This window comes from Balaenoptera borealis (assembly GCF_965194805.1).
Source record: "Balaenoptera borealis genome assembly, chromosome: 2".
NCBI lineage: Eukaryota > Metazoa > Chordata > Mammalia > Artiodactyla > Balaenopteridae > Balaenoptera > Balaenoptera borealis.
Window position 1 is genome coordinate 107,951,430 of NC_138867.1, and position 24,982 is coordinate 107,976,411.

Below are 24,982 nucleotides of genomic sequence, written 5' to 3' on the forward strand. Positions count from 1 at the left end.
GAGAATGAAGTTTTGGATTAGAATGGTGGCTTTAGAAATGAAATGGACAAAGAAGATACTGTTTTAACCATCTCAGAAACAATTATTTCTCTAATATGCTTATTAAGTCTCTAAAGTAACAAATGTCTAAAATCATCATTTGTGTCCAGACTGTTTTTTTATTCAGTAAGAGGTAAAATTTGCCTGTTCAAATAACTTAAACTGTTCAGTACTATAAATAGTACTTTATAACAATCATAGATCTGCCTCTTTCCTTTTAGACCTTTGGCTGTATAAGCAGTAATTTTTAAATGTTTTCTTTATTTGTAAAAGGCTCATTTTGAGTTGCACGCACAGTGTGTCTGCAGCCCAATCATCCCAGTCTTTTCTAAGTTGTACTTTTTTTTTAAATGTAATTGTAGTTCAGATTAGCATTGTCTTAATTTCATGCCATGAACTTGAACTATTGAAAGTCCTGAGCACAGTAGTTTATTTTAGCAATTGACTTTTTAAATGTGAAAGTACTTGTTATTGATGACTTGTTACAACGGGTATTAAGCTGCTGCCTGAATACTGTCTTCCCACAGATGTGAACTGGGGATCCTCCACACAAGCCCTGACTTACCTGAACGCACTGCAGCATTCGATTCGTCTTTCTGGAGTGGAAGACCATGTGAAAAACTTCAGGTAAGTCATAAGGTAACACAGAAACATTTTGTCTTAGGTGGCAATCAGTTCTTCCTTTATTGTTCAGTAACATTTTCATATGCTGATATTTCATGAAAATTTCTCTAAAAGAATAGGGTATTGTTTCTTGTTTTGGTTTGATTTGAGCAGTTTATTCAAAAACAAGGTTGAGGTTTCTTGTTATCAAAATTTTACAAAGAGATAAATTATCATCTACCCTGCAAAAATGTTGTGAAAGTTTTGGCGGTCTCTCATTTGAAAACTTTTAAATAGTAGGTATCATAAAGTAAAGTTTTTTTCCCCCTCTGTGGCCATTTTTTTTCCCCTCTGTGGCCTCAGTAGTTATATAACTACTGAGGATGAAATTCATAAAAATCCCCTTTTTGCAATTTTACTAAGGCAGTAAATATTTTCATGTAGTGGCTTCATTCTCATTGTGGTACTGGAAACCAGTTTTAGTGATAAAGAATCAATGCCTTAGAGTGAAGAGTATTTCTTACTTTCTTCAATAAATTACTTTATATTTTATCTTGTAATAGTTTATCAGTTATCATTTTAAAAACTATTCCTTAATTTAACATGCTTCTAATAATTGATGAGATTCAGTTACTAAAGCACTGTTGTAAATCCAGGAGTATTGTTTATTTATATAGATTCTTAGAAATTGTATATTATTACTTATACCAAGCTAAAAGTAGGCTTGTCATTTTTAGACAATAGATAATTAGACAGCCATTCTCATACTGTTCACGTAAGCCTGGTTCTGAACAGGTGACTTTCCGCAGTCATGAGTAATCACTTCTCACTGGCTTCTGCACAGTAATCACAGAAATAAATTCCTTGTTTCAGTAAACCAAAAGGCAAAATCTTTTTTAAAGAAAACTTCCAGAGTGGATACGTGCCAGAAAAGAAGTGCTCTACCAAATTTCTCCCTGGAAGAAACATGGTTCTCCCCTCCCCGCTCTGCCGCCAACTTTCTTCTAGAATGAAAGTTTTCCAGAGACCACAGATCTTCAGCTTTGGAGTAGAGAGAAACTGGAAAAAGAAAAAGAAATGAGAGCCCTGGGAGGAAAACTTTAAATGCAGCACATTTTGAACATTTTGACTAGTTGATGCCAAATATGGCAGAAAATAGAAATCATTCCTTTATGTAAAAAGTTGTATTCCAGAGCTGAGAGTATGACCAAGAGTCAGAGTTAATTTGTCATTAATAAAAAACTATTGCTTTGGCTTATTATAGTAATGGGGAAATTTTTTTAAAATGTTATTCTAATAAGTGTTTTAAAATTTTTTATCAGAATTATACATGAGCATAGTTTAAAGAGGAAAAACTTAGGTTTGTCATGAAAATTAGCAATTGCCCCACTTCTCAAATCCCTGTTTCTCTCATGCCATAGGCAACCACTTTTAACTGAATCGTGTAATATTTACTTCATATTCCCAAAAAGAGTGTTTGTCTTGTTGTATTGTTTGAGTTTTAACTTCAGGCGTTATTTGCTGATTTCTTTCATCCATGTATGCCCACCACACATGTGCACACTTCCCTTTACTCCACCGTCCCTGGGTATTTTTTATGTCATTATTTTGATTATATTAGACTTGATATTTATATTATGACATTTTAAGCATGATTCAAGAGCTCAGCCATGTAGTAAATTATGATTGCTTTTTTTTTCCTGTACAGGCTTTTTGTTTTCTATGTAGGCAATAAATTATTTTTCCTGTTTAAATTTCTATTTATCACTATCTCAGCGTTCACCAAATTTGCCAAAAGATTTTGTTTTCTTCACTTCATAGTTTCTATTTCCTTGAAGTGTCTTTCTCACTATTTCCTGCCTCTTTAATTTGGGTTCTTAGATTTAGCATTGTCTGAAGTATCTGTGATCCTGGGCCAGGGAAGTTCTGCATTGGTGGGTGGGGCTTGTCAGTGAAGCCCTTAATGTAGATTAATGTGGCTTTGCTGGTTCTTTAAGAAATTTAAGTCATCTTAAAGGTTTTCTATTTTGATCTGATTAGATTTCTCAGATAAGAATCTTTTAATCTTCTGCTTGTTGATAAAGTTCTGGCTACCAGAGTTCTGAGAGCCAAGTGGGAAGGCAGCTCAGAGATCTCAGGGTTCAGCGTATAGTAAATGTTCTCCTAACTCCCCTACTTAAAGTAGCTGCTTATGCCCTTAGACCAGAGGTCTCTCTAGCAAATAAGCCCTAGCCTAACAGGATTGGAGAGGGACAGGGACAGCTGCCCATCATAGTGATGGAAATGATTTGGGTTCATCTAGGTGCTTCTTATGCGAACTTTAAATCAGTCCTTCTTATTTTAGTTTCTTTAACATATTACCCCTGCCATTTCCAGAGACATCTATTGCCTCTAAGTCCTAGGCATTTTGATTCTTAGGTATAAAATCAGGTGGCTTCACAGTTTTCTCTTATGCTCATTTGTAATTTAGCCCTTTCCTGATTTGTCAAATCCTTTATTTTTCTTCCATCTGCTTTCTGGCTTTCAAAATTTCAATGCTATTATGTCCTATCCTGTTCTCCATATTTTTGGTGACTTAAAAAATCCCATCATACTATGGAGATTTTTAAGGAGGGAGTAAAGATGAAGGCAGATGTTCATACTCTGTCATTGTTACTAGAAGTAATCCCTAATATATTTTGTTCTATACCTTTCTTTGGAATGATAACATTACACCCAAATTATGCCTTTGTGGTGTGTTTACTATTTATTGATAGTAAAGATAGGGATTACAAGTTCATTTCCCTCAGTAATAGGTTATTTTAGTAATAGGTTAAACTACCATAACAAAAAGCTGAAAAAATTAAGTGGCTAAACAAGATAGATATCAGTGTTATGTGAGAGTCCAGAGGTAGATGGATATTCATGGCTGATAAGTAGATTGGCTTCACTTGGTCATGCAAGTTACACGTTCCTTTATCTGTCAGTCTGCCATTCCCTAGGATGTGTTTTTCTGTCCATATGGTCAAAGACATGACCCCCCCCCCCCGCCGCCGCCACGGCCTAGCTTACAGGAAAGGGGAAAAAAGTATGGAGGGTGGCCAGCTTCCTTTTTCAAGGACAGGACAAGGAATTAGGGACATCGTACGGGCTGGAAATCAGTCACAGGGCCACTTGTAGCTGCTAGGAAGGCCAGGAAATGCAGCGTTTAGCTGGGGAGCCGTGTCGCCTGCTAAAGCTCAGGTGGAGAGACTGCACTACCAGCAGTCTGGGCCTTAGAGGAGGACTTCGTATTCGATTGCCCCAAAGCAATTCCCCCAAGCAGAACTGGCTTTTCAGATAGCTTGCGAAAATTCTGAATGAGTTAGTACCATTTTTAGGTCTTTATTCAGGTTTTCCTGCTTATTTTATAAGTATAGTTAGGAACTACCCTAACAATTTAGTAGGTAAGTCAGAATTTTTAGTCTATTTGCTCTTTGTTAAAGTTTGTTTTAATTATACACATTGTTGTGATTCATTTTGCTGTGCAGTAGAAGCTAACATAGCATTGTAAAGCAACTATACTCCAATAAAACTTAATTTTAAAAAATAATCAAAATTTTAAAAAAAAAATTTTTTTTCTGAATCTGTTTGAATTTATAAAATGGATACCTGATTTTTTTTTCCTCAAACAAGGTTGATTTTTATTTCTCGTCAACAAAAATCAAGAGTTAAAAATACATGAAAGTCTTGCCACTGTCTTGTGTTTGCAAAGGCAATTGAATTCAATTTTGGCTTTCATCATAATTAATTAGAATTAAAACTTTTAGTTCAAATAGAAACCTTTTCTTCACCACAGGTGGTTTTACTCATATGACGTCATTAAAATTAAGCTAGCTTAGGGAGGGCTGATATTACAAAGTAGAAGTAAGTATGATGTGATCAAGCTAAGAAGGAAAGTGACCTGTTTTTTACATGAAGGCAAGGCCATGCTCTAAGGAAGTTTTGTGGACTCTGTGGAAGAACTGGAATATTTATTTCCTTTATAAGATGAAAAGTTGTTACATGTTTTTAACCAGCATGGTCATTTCTTTCTGTAGTGCCTCCCAGAATCTTGATGTATAATATTACCTATTAATTTAGGACATTTGGTATGATGGTTGTTCAAAGAAGGTTTTGTTTTTCTGCATTTCTCACGTACCAAGGAACCCTAGTTATGTCATCTTGTGTGAGAATCTTGTGGCCTGTCTTGAGGACAGTTGCATAAAGGAGTGTCTAGTGTAATAATATATTCTTAGAGAAGCGACTTAAAATCATGTCCATGTTATCAAAACCCTAAACTTCTCTTTCTTTTTAATCTTAAATTAGGCCACAGTGTCTTGTTATGACAGGTGCTCCAAACTCACGCCCAGCTTTACTTCATCTTGTTCATGATTTCACAAAAAATGTTGGTTTGATGATCTGTGGTCACGTACATGTGGTAAGTACTAATTTTGTTTTCTATATTAAAACATTTTTCACTCTGTGTATATCATTTGTAATTTGTGGAACTTTCTAGATTTGAAATAATTTGAGTAGGTCTTAGCAAACTATATTGCTTTGGCTAAGAAAAATTACTTCCCGATAACTAAGGAACCTAAATGGAATTCAGTATGTGTTTCTTCTTGCTGATAAATCTCATAAAGTCCTGAGAATACTGGGAACATATACTTATCAGAAAAAAAAAGAGGCTGGAGGAGGTGGACAAATCATGGTAGATATCTAGTATCTGATATGTAAGAAGAGTAGAGTGAATGCTGAGTTTCCAAATTCAAACCCTTTAATTGCTCATTCATTTTAGTTTTATTCATGAGTAAGGAAGTTATTAAAAATAGGGATAAACAGTCATCCAAAAGTAGTTTTTTGTTTTTGGCATCTTGGCTATTGAAAACAATTACTAGATGATGGATCACCTTTTCTGCATAAGAAATTGGAGTTTTTGCCAGATTAACTTATCTCTCAGGCTCTACTGTTCATTTTATTTTGGTGCTAGAAATGCGTGTTATATGCCCTACATCTCAGCCCCTGCTAGAGTTGATCTTCTACTTGTATAGTAGCAAAGTGAGTGTTCGTGCACGTGCGTGTGAGTGTGCATGTGCATGCGTGTGTGTGTGTGTATGTAGGGTAGTGGAAGAACACAGTGAGACACTGACTCCACTCAGGACCTGTGGAGTTTCACAGTTTATCTCCACGTAGATCAATTCAGGTTGGGATCTTGAGCATAAGAAATTACAAAGGGGAAATTTTTCTACTAGGAAAGATAAATTGTACTTTTTCTTGTCTTATTCATGTATAATTAGGGTGTACTTTTAATCTTATTATTACATTTTTTTAAATACATTTTAAGTAAAACATGTAACACATTTTATGTGTTGCTTACAAGGCTCAAAATAGAATGGCAAGTTGAAAAAGCTCATTTCCTTTCTTGTGTCATTTCATCATTTAACAGAAGTACAAAGAAAAAGTGTATTTATATAGCTCACTTTGACTTATAATGATACTTCTAGGTTTCTGAGAATTAACAACTCAGACATTTGAGACAAACAAAAAACAAGATGGGAAACTTTCCATAGAAAAACAGAAGGCTCTTATTTTTCTCTGTGTAATCTCTTCTCCATTTTCAATAATTTATAATTTCTCTCATTTACTAGTATCAAAACATTTATTTTTCAAAGTCTGTGTTTCTTCCTCTCCTCTTCTTCCTTCTACTGGCACCCTCTGTGTCTTTGTTCCATCAACACTGTCTTTTCATAATCTTTATTGGAAAGAATTCACTGACATGAAAATGAAACGCTATCATTATACTTCCCTTCTCACCCCACTGCCATGTTTAGACACCTTGTTTAAACCAAGATAACAGGAGGATTTTTATAAAAGGGGAATAGATTACCTTTCAGTTAAAGACATTATTAATATTTTTTACCTTAAAGGGCCCTCGAAGACAAGCTATGAAAGAGATGTCCATTGATCAAGCTAAATATCAGCGATGGCTTATTAAAAACAAAATGAAGGCTTTTTATGCTCCAGTACATGCAGATGATTTGAGAGAGGGTGCACAATATTTGATGCAGGTAAATTTGTTACATCTTTCAAATGACAGTATTTTAGTTTTGTGTAAGCTTTCAAAAACTTTTTTATTCCAGGTTTCATTATTCACATTAATAAAAATCATAAATCTTTAAACTATCTTTACTGAAGTAAAATACTACAATTTGTATAATTTGAGAGTTACAGAAATACTGTTGTGTTGGCTGACAGTGAAGAACCTCTTTGTGAATTATCTTAGCCTATTTCTGTCCTTTTCCTAAGATAGTTCCCATTCACTCCCTGTTGTGTTAAGTAATGGCAGTCCTTATTTAATTTTTTAAAAATTCTAATTCCCTACTATATTTCTATTATTTTACTGGTGCTAAACTTAGACTTCTCTTTCGGTTTTGTGTGTGTCCTAGTAACCAGAATGTGGGATTTGGAATCAGTCCTAGGTTTAAATGCTAGCACTGCTACTTCCTTATTATGGATTTCGGACCAATCAAGTTATTTAACTTCTCAGAAACTCAGTTTCTTCAACCGTTAAAGGTTGTAGGGAGACAGTGTTTGCCAACTTATTTTTATAGGAACCTCTTTCTTCAAAAGAAAGCTTAAGCAAAAGCCCATTGACTGTGTCGATTGTTGAGCTGCTTTGTTAAAGTAGAGGTGGGGGACTCAGTGCTGTCACTGGGCCCTTTCTGTTTTGTGTTTTTTAAAACTTGACAAGCACGTGGTTAAGAATAGCCTAGGCTATTCCTCAGGAATAATAAGGGGTGGGAGTGAGATTGCTTTGCCAGATATAAAGCCTTATTAGCATAAAACTATAGTGATTAAGACATTGTGGTATTGAAGTAGAGACAGACAATTCAACTAAGTAGAAATAGAGCCACTCATATAGGAAATTTAATACATGACAGAGGTGACATTGAAAAGATGAGCTGGGATAATTGATTATTTATGTGAAAAAAATATATAACACATCCTTATAAAGACCAAACAAAAAAACATTTCCAGATAGATTAAAGACCTAAACATGAAAGGCAAAATTTGTAAGCTTTTAGAAGAAAATAGAGAATAATTTTATGATCTTGGACTAGGGAAGAAGTTTTTAAATGAGACACAAAAAGTTGAATTATGAAGAAGAAACCAATTATTTTTTAGTTAACATTTATAAAGCTGGGCTTCTAAAGAAAGCATGAAAACAAAAAATGAAGCCACAGACCTAAAGAAGGTAATGTTACCAGCAAAAGAATATGGTCCACAATATATAAAGAAATACTAAATCTATAAGAGGAAAAAAGAAGAGCAAAAGACATGCAAAGAAGAGGAAATCTAAATGACAGAAGTAAAAATTAAAACCACAGTACAGCTTTATTCCATACCCGTCAGATTGATCAGAATCAGGTCTGCCAATACCAAGTGTTAGAAATGGTGTAGAGCACTTGGAAATCTTTGCACTGCTGTAGTAAATGTAGACTGGACAATCACTTGGGACAGCAACCTGGCAGTATTCTGCATCTTTGAAAAGTGTGGATATCCTGAGACATTCCATTCTTAAGTGTATACCACAGAGAAATTTTACACATGTGAGGAAGGCTATGTGAAGTTTCATAGCACTATCATTTCTTACAGTGAAAAGGAAATTAAAGTAACTTCAACAGCCATTAATCACATTATTGAAAATTGTGGCATAATCAAGCAGTGGAATTCCATATAGTGGTGAAAAGGTACTATACATATCAATGAGGATAAACCTCAGACAGAAATGTTAAGGAAAATAGCAAGTTAAAATAAGAACATGAGTAATATGAAGATATTGTAAATTTTTTAAAATATGTAACTTAAAAATTCATACATATATATGCCTAGATAATGGAATATATAGTAAAAATACAAGGAGATCTTGAAAAGGACACATTGGGTGCTTGATGTGTATTTGTGAAGTTTATTTTCTTAAGCTGAGTGGTCGATACATGATTATTTATTACTTTATTCGCTTTTGTATGTGAAATATATAAATATTTCAAATGGAATGCTACCCCTGGTCATAAGGTTGTTTCTAGTGGGTAAATCTTGCTTGCTTTTGTGCAGTTTATAGGAATACTTTGATAACTACTCTATGTATTTAATAAATGTTATGAAGGAAATGAAAATATTTACTTACAGCAATGGTTCTTAACTTCAGCCTGCATCAGAATCACGTGGTGGACTTGCTAAAACACAGACTGCTGGGCCCCATCTTTACAGTGATTCAGTAGGTCTAGGGTGAGGCCCAAGAATTCGCATTTCTAACAGGTTTCCCGGTGATCATGCTGCTGCTGCTGGTCCAGTCCAGGCACTACACTTTGAGAACCACTGCCCTCGAGGTTTTCTGCGGTATAAATGATGATATCGTAAATTGGCCGAGCGTTAGGAACCATCCTCCTCATTCATTCTCCTCTGCCTAACATACTCACCCCCGAGGGTCATGACAGTTTCACCAGTGTGGGGCAAAGGGTGCATGCATAGAACAGTGTCATTTTGAGACTGCCCTGTAAACCTGGCAAGTGCTATTCCCTTTACAAAGATGCCCAGGAGATGGTTTATTCCAGTGGCAGAGCTGTCTGAGGAACTGTTTAAAATATCCTTACAGATAGGTGAATTGCCTCTTTAGAACTAATCACTGAAATTTTAGTGTAAGTTGCCACTGAGTGTACTTCTCTTTCCTTCAAACCTTCTCGAAACCTGTTACATAAAGTGGCAAATGCCTTTATATCTGTTAGAGGTTTATAATCTTTGTCAAAATAGTTTTTTGGACATTGATTTCTTTATACAGTGACTTATTTTATAGTTCTAGAGGTGCTGTTTTAGATGGGTTTGTTTTACTATACTTTACATTCTGACTTTTCATTTCTTTGTCCCTTCATTTGTCTAGTTATTAGTTATAATCATAAGCATTTATTTAGAGATTCACTGTTTTAAGGAGAGGTAGTCTTGTCAATAACTTGCTTATGGAGCCCTTTGGCAGTAATACATTAACACTGCTAACTTCTTTGTTTAAATGGATTTTTCTTTTCTTTTCTTTTCTTTTCTTTTCTTTTAAAGGCAGGAGCCACTTGATTGTCAATCCAATTTTAAACATTCATTTTAAATTAGCAAAAAACTATTGTTTTTACAAAAAATTCAGATTACATCATGATGCCCTTTAAATCAAGTAGATCTCATTTAGTCTTAGTGTAGCGATAACTACCTTTTTTCCTGAGCAATCTAGTCTAGAATTATCCTGTAATATATGCTGAGTATTTCTGAAGCCTTTCCTCTTCTTCATTAGCCACATTTTGAGGTAAACAGCAATTTTTTTTTTAATTTTCTAAACAAAAAGTAGACCGAAATAACATTGCCAATAAGAATATTTAAAATATAAATTATACCCAAGTCCTGTAGCCCCTTTCCAAATATATATACACACATATATATAATGCCATGATATTAAATTAACTAATGATAATTTAAAGCCATCAATATTAGCTCAACTTTAAAAACTAACCATCTAGAACATGAAGCCAAAACTCGGCACTTTCGTCAGTGATTCTTTTTTTTTTTCAACCAATATTTTATTATAAATATTTCCATTGTCATCAACATTCTTTAATTAATGTAACGTTTAATGACTATTTTTAATGGATTTAGCATAATATGCTAAAGCAATTTTTTTTAACATCTTTATTGGAGTATAATTGCTTTACAATGGTGTGTTAGTTTCTGCTTTATAACAAAGTGAATCAGCTATACGTACACATATATCCCCATATCTCCTCCCTCTTGCGTCTCCCTCCCACCCTCCCTATCACACCCCTGTAGGTGGTCACAAAGCACCGAGCTGATCTCCCTGTGCTATGCGGCTGCTTCCCACTAGCTATCTGTTTTACCTTTGGTAGTGTATATATGTCCATGCCACTCTCTCACTTCGTCCCAGCTTACCCTTCCCCCTCCCTGTGTCATCAGGTCCATTCTCTACATCTGTGTCTTTATTCCTGTCCTGCCCCTAGGTTCTTCAGAACCATTTTTTTTTTTTGATTCCATATATATGTGTTAGCATACGGTATTTGTTTTTCTCTTTCTGAGTTACTTCACTCTGTATGACAGACTCTAGGTCCATCCACCTCACTACAAATGATTCAATTTCGTTTCTTTTTATGGCTGAGTAATATTCCATTGTATATATGTGCCACATCTTCTTTATCCATTCATCTGTCGATGGACACTTAGGTTGCTTCCACGTCCTGGCTATTGTAAATAGAGCTGCAGTGAACATTGTGGTACTTGACTCTTTCTGAATTATGGTTTTCTTAGGGTATATGCCCAGTAGTGGGATTGCTGGGACGTATGGTAGTTCTATTTTTAGTTTTTTAAGGAACCTCCATACTGTTCTGCATAGTGGCTGTATCAATTTACATTCCCACCAACAGTGCAAGAGGGTTCCCTTTTCTCCACACCCTCTCCAGCATTTAATGTTTGTAGATTTTTTAATGATGGCCATTCTGACCGGTGTGAGGTGATACCTGATTGTAGTTTTGATTTGCATTTCTCTAATTATTAGTGATGTTGAGCATTCTTTCATGTGTTTGTTGGCAATCTGTATATCTTCTTTGGAGAAATGTCTATTTAGGTCTTCTGACCATTTTTGGATTGGGTTGTTTGTTTTTTTGATATGGAGCTGCATGAGCTGCTTATAAATTTTGGAAATTAATCCTTTGTCAGTTGTTTCGTTTGCAAATATTTTCTCCCATTCTGAGGGTGGTCTTTTCGTCTTGTTTATGGTTTTCTTTGCTGTGCAAAAGCTTTTAAGTTTCATTAGATCCCATTTGTTTATTTCTGTTTTTATTTCCATTCCTCTAGGAGGTGGGTCAAAAAGGATCTTGTTGTGATTTATGTCAGAGTGTTCTGTCTGTGTTTCCCTCTAAGAGTTTTATAGTGTCTGGCCTTACATTTAGATCTTTAGTCCATTTTGAGCTTATTTTTGTGTATGGTGTTAGGGAGTGTTCTGTATTCATTCTTTTACATGTAGCTGTCCAGTTTTCCCAGCACCATTTATTGAAGAGGCTGTCTTTTCTCTATTGTATATTCTTGCCTCTTTTATCAAAGATAAGGTGACCATATGTGCGTGGGTTTATCTCAGGGCTTTCTATCCTGTTCCATTGATCTATATTTCTGTTTTTGTGCCAGTACCATACTGCCTTGATTACTGTAGCTTTGTAGTATAGTCTGAAGTCAGGGAGCCTGATTCCTCCAGCTCCGTTTTTCTTTCTCAAGATTGCTTTGGCTATTCGGGATGTTTTACGTTTCCATACAAATTGTGGAATTTCTTGTTCTAGTTCTGTGAAAAATGCCATTGGTAGTTTGATAGGGATTGCATTGAATCTGTAGATTGCTTTGGGCAGTAGAGTCATTTTCACAATGTTGATTCTTCCAATCCAAGAACATGGTATATCTCTCCATCTGTTTGTCTTGTCTTTAATTTCTTTCATCAGTGTCTTATAGTTTTCTGCATACAGGTCTTTTTGTCTTCTTAGGTAAGTTTATTCCTAGGTATTTTATTCTTTTTGTTGCAGTGGTAAATGGGAGTGTTTCCTGAATTTCTCTTTCAGATTTTTCATCATTAGTGTATAGGAATGCTAGAGATTTCTGTGCATTAATTTTGTATGCTGCTACTTTACCAAATTCATTGATTAGTTCTAGTAGTTTTCTGGTAGCATCTTTAGGATTCTCTATATATAGTATCATGTCCTCTGCAAACAGTGACAGTTTTGCTTCTTCTTTTTTGACTTGGATTCCTTTTATTTCTTTTTCTTCTCTGATTGCTGTGGCTAAAACTTCCAAAGCTGTGTTGAATAATAATGGTAAGAGTGGACAACCTTGTCTTGTTCCTGATCTTAGAGGAAATGCTTTCAGTTTTTCGCCATTGAGAACGATGTTGGCTGGGGGTTTGTCATATATGGCTTTTATTATGTTGAGGTAAGTTCCCTCTATGCCTACTTTCTGGAGGGTTTTTATCATAAATAGGTGTTGAATTTTGTTGAAAGCTCTTTTTGCATCTATTGAGATGATCATAGGGTTTTTATCCTTCAGTTCGTTAATATGGTTTATCACATTGATTGATTTGCGTATATTGAAGAATCCTTGCATTCCTGGGATAAATCCCACTTGATCATGGTGTATGATCCTTTATTGTGCTGTTGGATTCTGTTTGCTAGTATTTTGTTGAGGATTTTTGCAACCTTTTTCATCAGTGATATTGGCCTGTAGTTTTCTTTCTTTGTGACATCTTTGTCTGGTTTTGGTATCAGGGTGATGGTGGCCTCGTAGAATGAGTTTGGGAGTGTTCCTCCCTCTGCTTACATTTTGGAAGAGTTTGAGAAGGAGAGGTTTTAGCTTTCTCTAAATATTTGATAGAATTCGCCCGTGAAGCTATCTGGTCCTGGGCTTTTGCTTGTTGGAAGATTTTTAATCACAGTCTCAATTTCAGTGCTTGTTAGTGGTCTGTTTATATTTTCTGTTTCTTCCTGGTTCAGTCTTGGAAGGTTCTGCTTTTCTAAGAATTTGTCCATTTCTTCGAGGTTGTCCATTTTATTGGCATATAGTTGCTTGTAGTAATCTCTCATGATCCTTTGTATTTTTGCAGTGTCAGTTGTTAATTTTCCTTTTTCATTTCTAGTTCTATTGATTTGAGTCTTCTCCCTGTTTTTCTTGATGAGTCTGGCTAATGGTTTATCAATTTTGTTTATCTTCTCAAAGAACCAGCTTTTAGTTTTATTGATCTTTGCTGCTGTTTCCTTCATTTCTTGTTAGTGTTTCTTAAATATGAATCTCATGGCAGTACTTAACTAAATTAGGTAACCATGATGTTTGGAAATGTTTTTATGTAATAGTCATGACAGAAATAAAAAGCCACATACTATTGGGGAAAGAGTTGTTCTTTCTGCTACAGTAAAAATGGTTATGATGATACACAGAAAAATATTATAACAAACTAAATGCCTTTCTTGTCAGCAAGTTCTGGTGGAAGATTCACAGAAAACATTGCTCACGATTCAAAAAAACAACATGGTGAGAATGTTTTGATTGAAACTGAAGCTATTTGTAATAAGCTTCAGATGACTGCATTTTGCTATATCAGTTTCAATTATGGAAGTCCACGAAGAACTGATTTTCTATGAGCCAAAAGGAATATGTTCCAGAGAAGACATATTTTCAGTAATGCTATTTCTTTAAAACACATGATGTTTTATGGAAACTGAAAACATTACTTCTAACTGAATAGGTACTTTGATTAGAATTTACAAAGGATTTAGGATGACTGATAGATGTGAAATTTCTTTACTCAGTCATTCAAGGGAAAGTTATTACAATAATCAAGTTGAAAACAGAAGTGCACAGAGTACCTCAGAATGTTACTGTTAATTTTACAAAAATAAAACCTTTTAATTATAATAAGATTGTGACCAAAGTTTGTGATGAGAAAGGGTGTAACTCTGACAGTGTTTTGTACCATCAAGAAGTTGCTGGTCATCTTGTAGCTTACTTCGTTAAAAAACAATAAAACTTGAAGATATTTCTTGGTTTTCTTTTACCAAAAAACACAAAAAAATCAAAATTATGTTGTGTGGTTAGTGGCTACCTTGCTATGTAACGGTTTTTAAAATAAAAATAAATATTCTTTATCTGTCTCCTGAGGGCAAAGCGTTATTTATAGTAGAGTGGAAAAAATAATCTTATTTTTTGAAAGAAACTTGTGCATGGATAGAACATTTCGAAAATGAATGTAAACTTTACATGGTTAGGCTTATTTCTTGTGTTCCCTAATTGTCCAGAGTCTTTATGACAGTGTCTGGCACATGGTCAGCACTTGGTAAGTATTTGAATTAATTTAATCTTTCACAAAAAATGATTTAAGTATATCACCTATAAAAACTTAAGTATGACCTCATGACATAAAATATTAATTCAAAATGGATCTAAGATCTAAATATAAGGGCTAAAACCATAAAGCTCTTCAAAGAAAACATAGAGGTAAATCTTCATGACCTTGAATTTGGCAATGGATTCTTAGATATGGCACCAAAAGCACAACAACAAAACAAAAAAGTAAACAAATTCAACTTCATCACATTTAAAAACTTTTGTGCATCTAAGGACATTATCAAGAAAGTGAAAAGACAATCTACAGAATGGAAGAAAATCTTTTTACATCATATATCTGATAAGGTTTAATATTCAAAACATACGTAGAATTCCTAAAGCAGCAACAAAAAGACAGACAACCCAATTAAAAAATGGGCTAATAACTTGAATAAACATTTCTCCAAAGAAGAAATAAAGATAACTAATAAGCACATGAAAAACTGCTCAGTATCATTAGTCATTAGAGCAATGCAATTCAAAGCTACAGTGAGATACCATTTTACACTACTAGCATGTGTGTAATTAAGTAAACAAACAAACAGGAACTAACAAGTGTTGCTGAGGATGTGGAGAAATTGGAACCTTTGCCTTGCTGGTGGGAGTGTGAAATGATGCAGCTGCTGTGGGAGACAGCTTAGTGGTTCCTCAAAAGTCTAAACAAGGAATTACTGTATATCCAGCAAGTCTACTCCTAGGCATATACCCAACGAAATTAAAAGCTGGGAGTCACACACATATTTGTAGGCCAGTGTTTGTTGCAGCATTATTCACAGTAGCCAAAAGATAGAAACAACCTAAGCATGTATCAACAGATGAATGGATAGACAAAATGTGGTATACACATAGAATGGAATATTATTCAGCCATAGAAAGGAAAGCAGTTCTAATAGATGCTGTAACATGGATGAACGTGGAAGACATTATGCTAAATGAAATAAGCCAGACACAAGGGACAAATATTGTGTGATTCCATTTATAGGAAATATGTAGGATAAGCAAACTCATAGAGACAAAAGTAGATTAGGTGTTATCAGGGCCTGGAGGGAGGAAAGAATGGGTAGTTATTACTTAGTGTTTACAGAATATCTGTTTAGGGTGATGAGAAACTTTTGGAAATAGATAGTGGGGTTGGTTGTACAACACTGTGAATGTAATTAATGCCATTGAATTGTACATCTTAAAATGGCTAAAATGGCAAACTGTTTTATTTATCTTTTACCATAATAAAAAAAAAATCTTATGTCTGTACCCAACCTTGGGAATAGAATTTTTAGTGTGTTTTAAAATATTACGAAAGAGGACTTCCCTGGTGGCGCAGTGGTTAAGAATCCGCCTGCCAGTGCAGGGGACGTAGGTTCAGGCCCTGGTCCGGGAAGATCACACATGCTGCAGAGCAACTAAGCCCATGTGCCACAACTACTGAGCCTGCGCTCTAGAGCCCGCGAGCCACAACTACTGAGCCCGTGTGCCACAACTACTGAAGCCCGCGCGCCTAGAGCCCACACTCTGCAACAAGAGAAGCCACTGCAGTGAGAAGCCTGCGCACCACAATGAAGAGTAGTCCCCACTCGCTGCAACTAAAGAAAGCCCATGCACAGCAACAAAGATCCGATGCAGCCAAAAATTATTTAATTTTTAAAAAATTACAAAAGAAGAAATTAATTGGATCTGGGAGCATATTTGTATAAGCATATTGAATTGCAACTCTACATGAAGTTGCAAGAAAAAATTGATGGAATTCTGAACTGTAGCCAACAACGCATGTATTCAATTTGGACTTCTGCTTCTAGGTTTTAATGGCAAAATATGTAACTGGGAATACCACTGTATTGTTATGATTTTTATGAAAGGTTAAGTATATTCCATCATCTTTCCCTTACTAAAAATGAAAATTCTGATAAATCATAAAAGTACAAAATATACATTTAGAACTTTTCAAGTGTTTAATTTTATCTTCTGTTTTTGTGTATGTTTAATCATAAGTAATATTATTAATGTATATATAATTTATAAATATGCATGCATTGGATGCTCAACTATTTTTGCTGATAAGGGTACACAATTTTATAATGTTTAGGGACTTCCCTGGTGGCACAGTGGTTAAGAATACACCTGCTAATGCAGGGGGCACGGGTTTGATCCCTGGTCTGGGGAGATCCCACATGCTGTGGAGCAACTAAGCCCATGCGCCACAACTACTGAGCCTGTGCTCTAGAGCCCGTGAGCCACAACTACTAAAACCCACGCGCCTAGAGCCCGTGCTCCACAACAAGAGAATCCACCGCAGTGAGAAGCCCCCGCACCCCAACGAAGAGTAGCCCCCACTCGCTGCAACTAGAGGAAGCCCATGTGTAGGAACGAAGACTCAACACAGCCAAAAATAAATAAATAAAATAAATAAATTTATAAAAACACATTAAAAATAAAAATGTTTAGAGGCTGTCCATTAGGATATTGTCATTTAAAAAGCATTTTGTGAATGGCATATCTTTAAAGTTGTATTTTTTCTGTGTTTTAGGCTGCTGGTCTTGGGCGTATGAAACCAAACACACTTGTCCTTGGATTTAAGAAAGATTGGTTGCAAGCAGATATGAGGGATGTGGATATGTATATAAACTTATTTCAGTAAGTATCCTTTTAATTCAGTAACTTAGTTGATTCAGAAAATATTAATTTTGAAAGCTTGCACTGGTTTTTGAAGTCTGTTTCTCATATAGTCTCTTCTAGTAGAAGCATAAGAATGAAAATAATCATTTGGAATTTATTTACATTTCTTTTTTTAAAATGCACTTATATGTTTGCTTTTCCACCCCCTTGAAGTACTAAGTTCTGAGTTTACTATTCACTTTTCAGTGGTATTTCCAATGATGTTTATAAGACAGCTTAGTTTTGATTTACATCACTTTAATTTCCTTCTTACAGGTTGTCTAATGAGTTCTTATCCTTTTGTTACTTCGTCTTTCTGATTTTAATCTATCCATGTTATTAAGTTTTGGATACGTATCTGTTTAATCTATTACAAAGGTGTTTTGGAACTGAGTTATTTAATAAAAAGAATAAAATTTCTTTCTATTTTTGTCATATTTTGTTTTTAATCTTGAAAAGTACTTTTTCTAGTATTCCTAGTATTTATTTAGCCAATCTCTTTATCTCATTCACACTGTTTTATAGAGGATAAGGATTCCCTCTTAGTACATCATACTTGATTGAAGAGTAGTCTTTTTCTTGTCATAGATGCTGATGAAATAGAACTGTTCACTCATTATAAAGTATTTCTTTATAAAAATTGTCATTTTTAAAAAAAAATTTATATTTGTCAAAATAACTCTAGTACCAGATTCAAATCCTATTTCTCTGTGAATTTTTATCTGTTTATCCTTAACTCACTGGAGTTATTTCCCTTCCTGGAGCTCCTATTGTATCTGTTGGTAGAACCATATAATTATTTGCCTGTATCACATATAATGCTTTTGTTTTCATAGCTACCTTGATACATCTTTGTGGAAGTAACCAGAGCTCATACTTTACTTTCATAAATCTCTTTCTATTCATTAGTAAAATATACGATAGTTAAGATTTCCCAAGTAATTGTTAAATGGTTTTTAGTAAAATTCAAGCTCTGCTGGTTTGTCAGAGGTTGTGACTGGTCTTTGGCTTTGGGTTTGTTAACTTTTTCGTAAACAGCACTTCATTCTCCCTTTCTAATTCTGTAGTCTGTACTTTGTATGCATGGGGATTAGGGAAAGAAGGAGACTGTGAAAGAAAGACTACATCATGTGGGCCTTGAGCCAAAGAGTATGCTTTTTCTCTTTGAAGATTAAGACCAGTGAGATGGAGTAATTATCCTAGAAAATAGAAAAAGTGACATTTTTGCAAATAATTCATTCATTATTAGTTGTAGTTTGTCATAATGGGAGCACTGAAAGAAAGGAGTCTTTTCTGACACTGATCTTTTAGGAACTGAAGTAAATGTTTGCTCTGAGAGTCCAGTATTAATCCAAGTATTATATGTCAAGCAGCAGTTTAAAGATAGGTAAATTATTGCTCTCTGGTTTCTGGAACCATAGACGTTGATGGCTATTTTAAAGCAGTGATACTGCTTACTGTTTTATCTTGTGACACTTATGTTCTGGTTGTGATTTTAACTACCTTGAACAGCTGAGGTATACTTTATTTACTATGTATGTATTAACAGTATGGAGGGTCTGAAACTGTAAATCAACTTCTATAGCTTAAAGAAATTATATAGATTATAGAAATTTCCATACCTTATAGCAAAAACATTTAGCTCTTTTAGTCTGAAGTAGACTAAGAGCTATATATTCACTGGATTTTCTTTAAGGAAATTGATTTTGATTCAATTACTTTATTAACTATTTTTTAAAATACTTGTAGTTATTTCTTCTCTAATAGTTAATTAGATCTTTCACAGTACAGCAGAGGAAGGTTAACATGTCTATTAATTTTTTCTCCAGTGAATCTCTCTTGACCTTGGTTAAAATTCAACAGAAGAATCAGGCCAAAATTGTCTCCCTGTGATTTAAAACAGCAATGACAAAAGACCTTTTACAATGACATATTATACCATGAACACATTCTTCTATTTATCAATAGGAGCAAAAACTTGATCATTTTATTAGTTTTTAGCTTTTTCTTTTTATATGCCTAGCTATAGGTTAATGTATCATTTTTATATGCATATAATGAATATTGATTACTTGTATAATTAAAAATAATAATAAAGGATAAAATCTAAGCCTGTTGCCACTCCAGGGAACAACCTGAAGTTTTTTGTTTTTTTTGTTTTTTTAAAAAATTTATTTATTTATTTATTTATTTTATGGTTGTGTTGGGTCTTCGTTTCTGTGCGAGGGCTTTCTCTAGTTGCGGCAAGTGGGGGCCCCTCTTCATCGCGGTGCGTGGGCCTCTCACTATCGCGGCCTCTCTTGTTGCGGAGCACAGGCTCCAGACGCGCAGGCTCAGCAATTGTGGCTCACGGGCCTTGTCGCTCCGCGGCATGTGGGATCTTCCCAGACCAGGGCTCGAACCCGTGTCCCCTGCATTGGCAGGCAGATTCTCAACCACTGCGCCACCAGGGAAGCCCCCAACCTGAAGTTTTACAATTGGAAATTCTTTCAGTAGATTTAAAAACTTAGGTCTACATGATTTATGATCTTAACTAAAGTTTCTGGAATTTAAGTCTGGTTTGAGAGTTGTCTTCAAGGTTTTAATGTATTTTACCTGTGTATAAGATGTTCCTGTTTGTGTTTTAAAAAATTAAAAGGGCATGTGAATACATGTCTGCAAATGCATATATAACCTTAGGACTACTTTTTAAACCTGTTTTGTAAAAATTTTTGAATTACTTGAAAAGCACCCTTCTTTCATAAATGATAAGTGATCCCTTCATATTCTACAACCTGCTCTCATTCTCAGAACGTGTCTTCTTTGTCTTCATGTATTTCTCTTGGCTTTAAAGGTATAAGCCTAAATTAACTATGATGGGATTATTGAAAGTTGTTTTTCCATAATTTTGGTCTGTTTCTGATAGATAAAACTACAGTTACTGCTTTAAACAGCTGCTGTAGGTAGAATATCACTACTATAAAGATCTACACTTAAGTAGATTTTAGCAGTATTACAGAAAAGGAATGGTGTAGGATTTGAAACTAACATATGGATGTCACTGTAATTTTTAAAGCATATTATAAGAATCAGATACTTAAAGCTGAAAGTTAATTTAGAGATCATCTACTATTGCCTTCATTTTATAGAGAAAGAGACAGACAGAAATTTTTGTGATTTAAAAATTTTTTTATTATTTTTTTCTTGTTACAGTGACGCCTTTGATATACAATACGGAGTAGTAGTTATCCGCCTAAAAGAGGGTCTGGATATATCTCATCTTCAAGGACAAGGTAAATCTTGTTTGAAATACATTTTTTATCTTAAAAATATAAATTACTTTGTTAGAAAATTATATATAATTCTACAAATTCTTTAATAATTTTAATATTTACCATCTAATATGTGTCATATACTTATTGTATGGCATTTAAAGATCAGATCTGATTGGCTCTACCAAAGTTTGTATTTTCTCTTTGTACCAACCTGAACGGTGGCTAGTAATTATTAATAGAATAAAATTCAATTCAAATCCTAAGTTTAAGTGAAACAAACATTAGTTATGATTGTAGTTTGGCCAAAGTTATAAAAATACATGATAAATAAAATAATCAGAGGAAAACATTTTAGACATTTTCATGTTTATAGAAGATATACTTTGTACATAGAGGCATATTAATAATGAAAAACTAAACTTTGTTATATCATTTACTCTTTCTTCAGAAAAGACTCTATATAAGTATATTTTTTAACTTTATCATTTTGAAATAATTATAGATTCACAAAAATTTGTGTACCCTTCCTCCAGTTTCCCCCACTGGTAACATCATATCTGTAGTTCTGTATCAAAACCAGGAAATTGACATTGGGACAATTTACATACCTTATTCAGATTTCACCAGTTTTACATACACTTGTGTGTACAAATGTGCACACAAGCACATGTGTGTGGTTCTGTTTCACTTGTCACATATGTTGTTTCATGTAAGATACAGAGCTGTTCCATCACCACAAAGATCTCCCTTGTGCTACTGCATTATAGCTTCCATTCATACTCTTTCCCTGTTCTCTAACCCCTGACACCCACTAATCTCCTCTCAAACTATATAATTTTTTAAGCTTTTAAAAAATTTTTTTTCATTAAGCTTAAAACCTATTAAAGTATACTTAGCGCTTTTGCCAACTTTATAAAAACTATGGAAAATTCCATACCCTCTAATGATTTCCTGGTAGCTTAAAAAATACTGTAAGTTTAAGAAAATTTGCATACCTAATATTTTATCCTTATCAGTTAATTAACCAGGTCATCAAAATTAGCTAAGGCTAAATAGCTGAGAGGCATATAATGAACTTTCGTCATCTGGTCATGTGTTTAAACTGTTCTAATCCTCCCACTCCCTCCACCACTTTAAGGGTATTGTACATTTCTGAAAGGAATGCTTTGAGGTCTTTATCCATGTAACACGAAAGTATGGCCTGCTGAAAATGCGTTTTCTTACTCTGGAGTAGGCCTTGCAAAATACTATTTATTATGCTTGTTATGCTCTAACAGTAATTTTGGTTTAGGATACCTGTTAACTCTGCATAATTATTGGTAGTGTTCCCTTTCACTCTCAAAAACATCACAGTTTGGCTAATAAATGATATACTCTGTAATTTGCTGAGATTTAAATGTGATTGGAAGTTCAAGAAAATATTTTCAAGTGTTTATAATCATAAGAATTGTTTTGAAAGCCTCCTTATTCATCATTAAGATTTGGAGACAGGAATTTGCTTTAGCACAGGGCTTAAGAGCATAGGCTGTAGAGTCAGATATGCTTTAAAAATTCCAGCTTTTTCTCTTAGTAGTTTTGTACCTGGGGCAAATTTGTTGACTTCCAAGCCTCAGTTTCCTCATCTTTATTCATAGGGCTCTTGTGAAGATACTGCCTGTGAAGCTCTTAGCATAGTGCTGGCACCGAGGCTTACATACTTTCTATTGTTATTTCTCTTAATATACACATATTAGTGATGAGGATTATGGATAGAAGATCAATTTCATATTATGTTTGTCTTTATGATAAATCTTTTTTATTGTGGAAGCTAAATGTTTACTAACTCCTTCCCAAAAAACAGAAAATGAAGAAAGTGATTTAAAAATAGAGATGGCACTTTCACCATGAGCTTAGGAAAGAACTCTATCCCCTAGTTTTGGCTCTATAGTCATGGGTATAATTTTTCACTGTTGTCTGTCATCTTATATGTAATGAACATTTGTCACATTCTACATTTTTTACATGTGTAAATGACTTTTAGAGTAGAGTTGATTCACATTTTATACATCATTCTTTTGTCTACCATATTCTTATGTTCTGTACATCTTAGTCATTACTGATTCCCCATCACCTAATTCAAATGTCTGACAGTTAGTTGTGGCTAAAGATATTTAGTTGAATAGTCATTTCAAAATTGATTGTCACATTTGTTTATAATAAGAAATTATTTGTTATAAACTTACCATTATCATTATAAACTTTGCTTAAAATTGTCATTTAATTGATATTATACCATGATGCCCTCTTTGGTTAAAAGATTCAGATAACATTTTGAATACTTTATGTCTACAGAAGAATTACTGTCATCACAAGAGAAATCTCCTGGTGTCAAGGATGTGGTACTAAGTGTGGAGTATAGTAAAAAACCAGATTTAGATACTTCTAAACCATCTAGTGAAAAATCCATTACACATAAAGGTAATTTTTATTCAAACAAGAAATTTTATTAATGTTTTAATTTTGGAAGAAATAGTTTTTATTCTATGGCATGTCTTACAAAGTAACCAGTTCTCAAACGTGTATTGTTCATTTCTAGTTGCTCAGGTAAAATTTATGCCTTTCAAAAATGGCTACAAATGATTAATTATTTTTAAGGTATTAAGTAGATCACAGAACAGAAACCATGCCAGTTAATTAAATACTAATATGCTCTTGTATGTTTTTATTTGTACTTAATTTTAATTTGAAGCATTGATTAATCTGAACTTGGAAAGAAACATGGTAGTTTTGGAGTAATGTGTGTATAGCATATGATAACACTGAAAGGAATGAGGTTTATAAAATTAGTTTGCATAATTTTTTTGGTAAATCAAGATACTTCAATACCAGGGGTTTTTTGTTTATGTGCTGAGATACTGAGAATATTTTTACATCTACTGTACCTGGTATTGTTCAGGTAAAACAATGTGGTAAAAAATCAAGTGCAATTTTATTCCTCAATTTAATCTCCTCCCAAGAAATGAACAATTTACGTTTGGCTGCTGAACTGTTGGGCCATAATTACAGACATAAATACTCCTGGTGGCTAATGTGGTTTAAGCCACAAAAAGATTTCCAAATCTCCTGAGACTTTGGGATAATTTCATCCACAAATCTCTATGTCATGTTTATGAGAAGGAAAGAGGAATGACTTCCAAATCTCACTCTCCTACCCTCACTCTCCTACCTCTGTTCAGTCTAGTATCTCCATCTGTCCTACTCCCAGCTGACATGCAACAAGAAAAATCTGCACTGTAAATCATCAAACCGTATCATACTTTTGCTTCCTGTAAAATAATTACCATTCTTTTTCTGAAATTGATAACCTTGGATAACTCCTATCTCTGAAATCTCTTCTAGATTATTTAGAAGCATTAATGTTGCTTTTTCTTTCCTCCTTATTTACCTTGTTTGCTTAGAGTAGTGGTAGTTGAGAGTTTAGTTGAGACCCACTTTCCATATCAGTTCTTTGCTGGCTTGATTGTAATTTTTTTTTTCTATTTCACCTCAAAATTCTATAAACTGGTTCTGATAACTCTTCTTATGTTCCTGCATTTATTTTTAGTTTGTGGTATACATTCTTTCATTTCCTCTTATTTGTTGTTGTTGTCCTTTTCCTCTTGCCTAAAACAGATCCTTTCTTTACGGAATCTGTTAGGAATTAATAGGTAAAACTGTGATAGGAGGAGAAGAAGTAATATATTTATCAGGCATCTACTGTTCCTCTTACATTGTAGTAGATGTTATCCATTCATTAGCTCATTAATGTATGTCACAATCTTATGAAGTCTATTTTTATAGAGTAGGGAACTGGGTCAGTACATTTCTACTCATCTTTTTATTATAAAAGTGTAAATGCCTTTAACTTAGTTTAAATCATTTTTCAGTGTCAAGATTTCCTTGACATTTCTAAGCTCTTTGAAATGAATACAGAATGTCCATAGTTATATTTATAAATGTTTTTTATTATCATTAAAGATAGATAATATCAAATATCTACTTTATATGAACAATAATATTTAATACTATTAAATTAAATGTAATAATTGAAATGTTTCTTGTTCCATAACAGGCATAAAAATTAGCATTCAAAAATAGCATTTATTTTATTTTGTGTTTATTTTCTATTTAGCCAATTATTTTCAAAATTAGTATAGAAAATATAGGAAAGTTTATATAATTTTAAACGTCTTCAGAATTATAAACATTCTGGTATCGTTATTATATTCGGTACGTCTGTCTTATTGAGGCATGCGGTATGCAGAGGGACAGAAAGAGTACCCTTTGAATATGTGTTTTGTGCTAGGCACTGAGCTGTGTGCATTAATGCTTGCAATATAACAACCTTAAGAGGTAGGTATTGTTCACCCTTTTAACAAAAGAGGAAAGTGAGGAGTTAAGTAACTAGCTTAAGGTCACACAGCTAGAAGAAGGGTGAGAAGTAATCTTGGAATGCT

At 34.0% G+C, this 24,982-nt stretch overlaps 1 protein-coding gene across 2 annotated transcripts in view; it reads left to right on the top strand.

The window, feature by feature from the left end:
* Nucleotides 1–24,982, top strand: part of SLC12A2 (solute carrier family 12 member 2) — a 115,088-nt gene that overhangs the window by 75,692 nt on the left and 14,414 nt on the right. For both annotated transcript variants that reach the window (XM_082380695.1, XM_082380696.1), the window contains exons 15-20: nt 567–666; nt 4,969–5,080; nt 6,570–6,710; nt 17,126–17,232; nt 20,446–20,525; nt 22,839–22,964. In XM_082380695.1, coding sequence (XP_082236821.1) covers nt 567–666; nt 4,969–5,080; nt 6,570–6,710; nt 17,126–17,232; nt 20,446–20,525; nt 22,839–22,964 — 666 coding nt within the window. The remainder of the gene's footprint in view (nt 1–566; nt 667–4,968; nt 5,081–6,569; nt 6,711–17,125; nt 17,233–20,445; nt 20,526–22,838; nt 22,965–24,982) is intronic.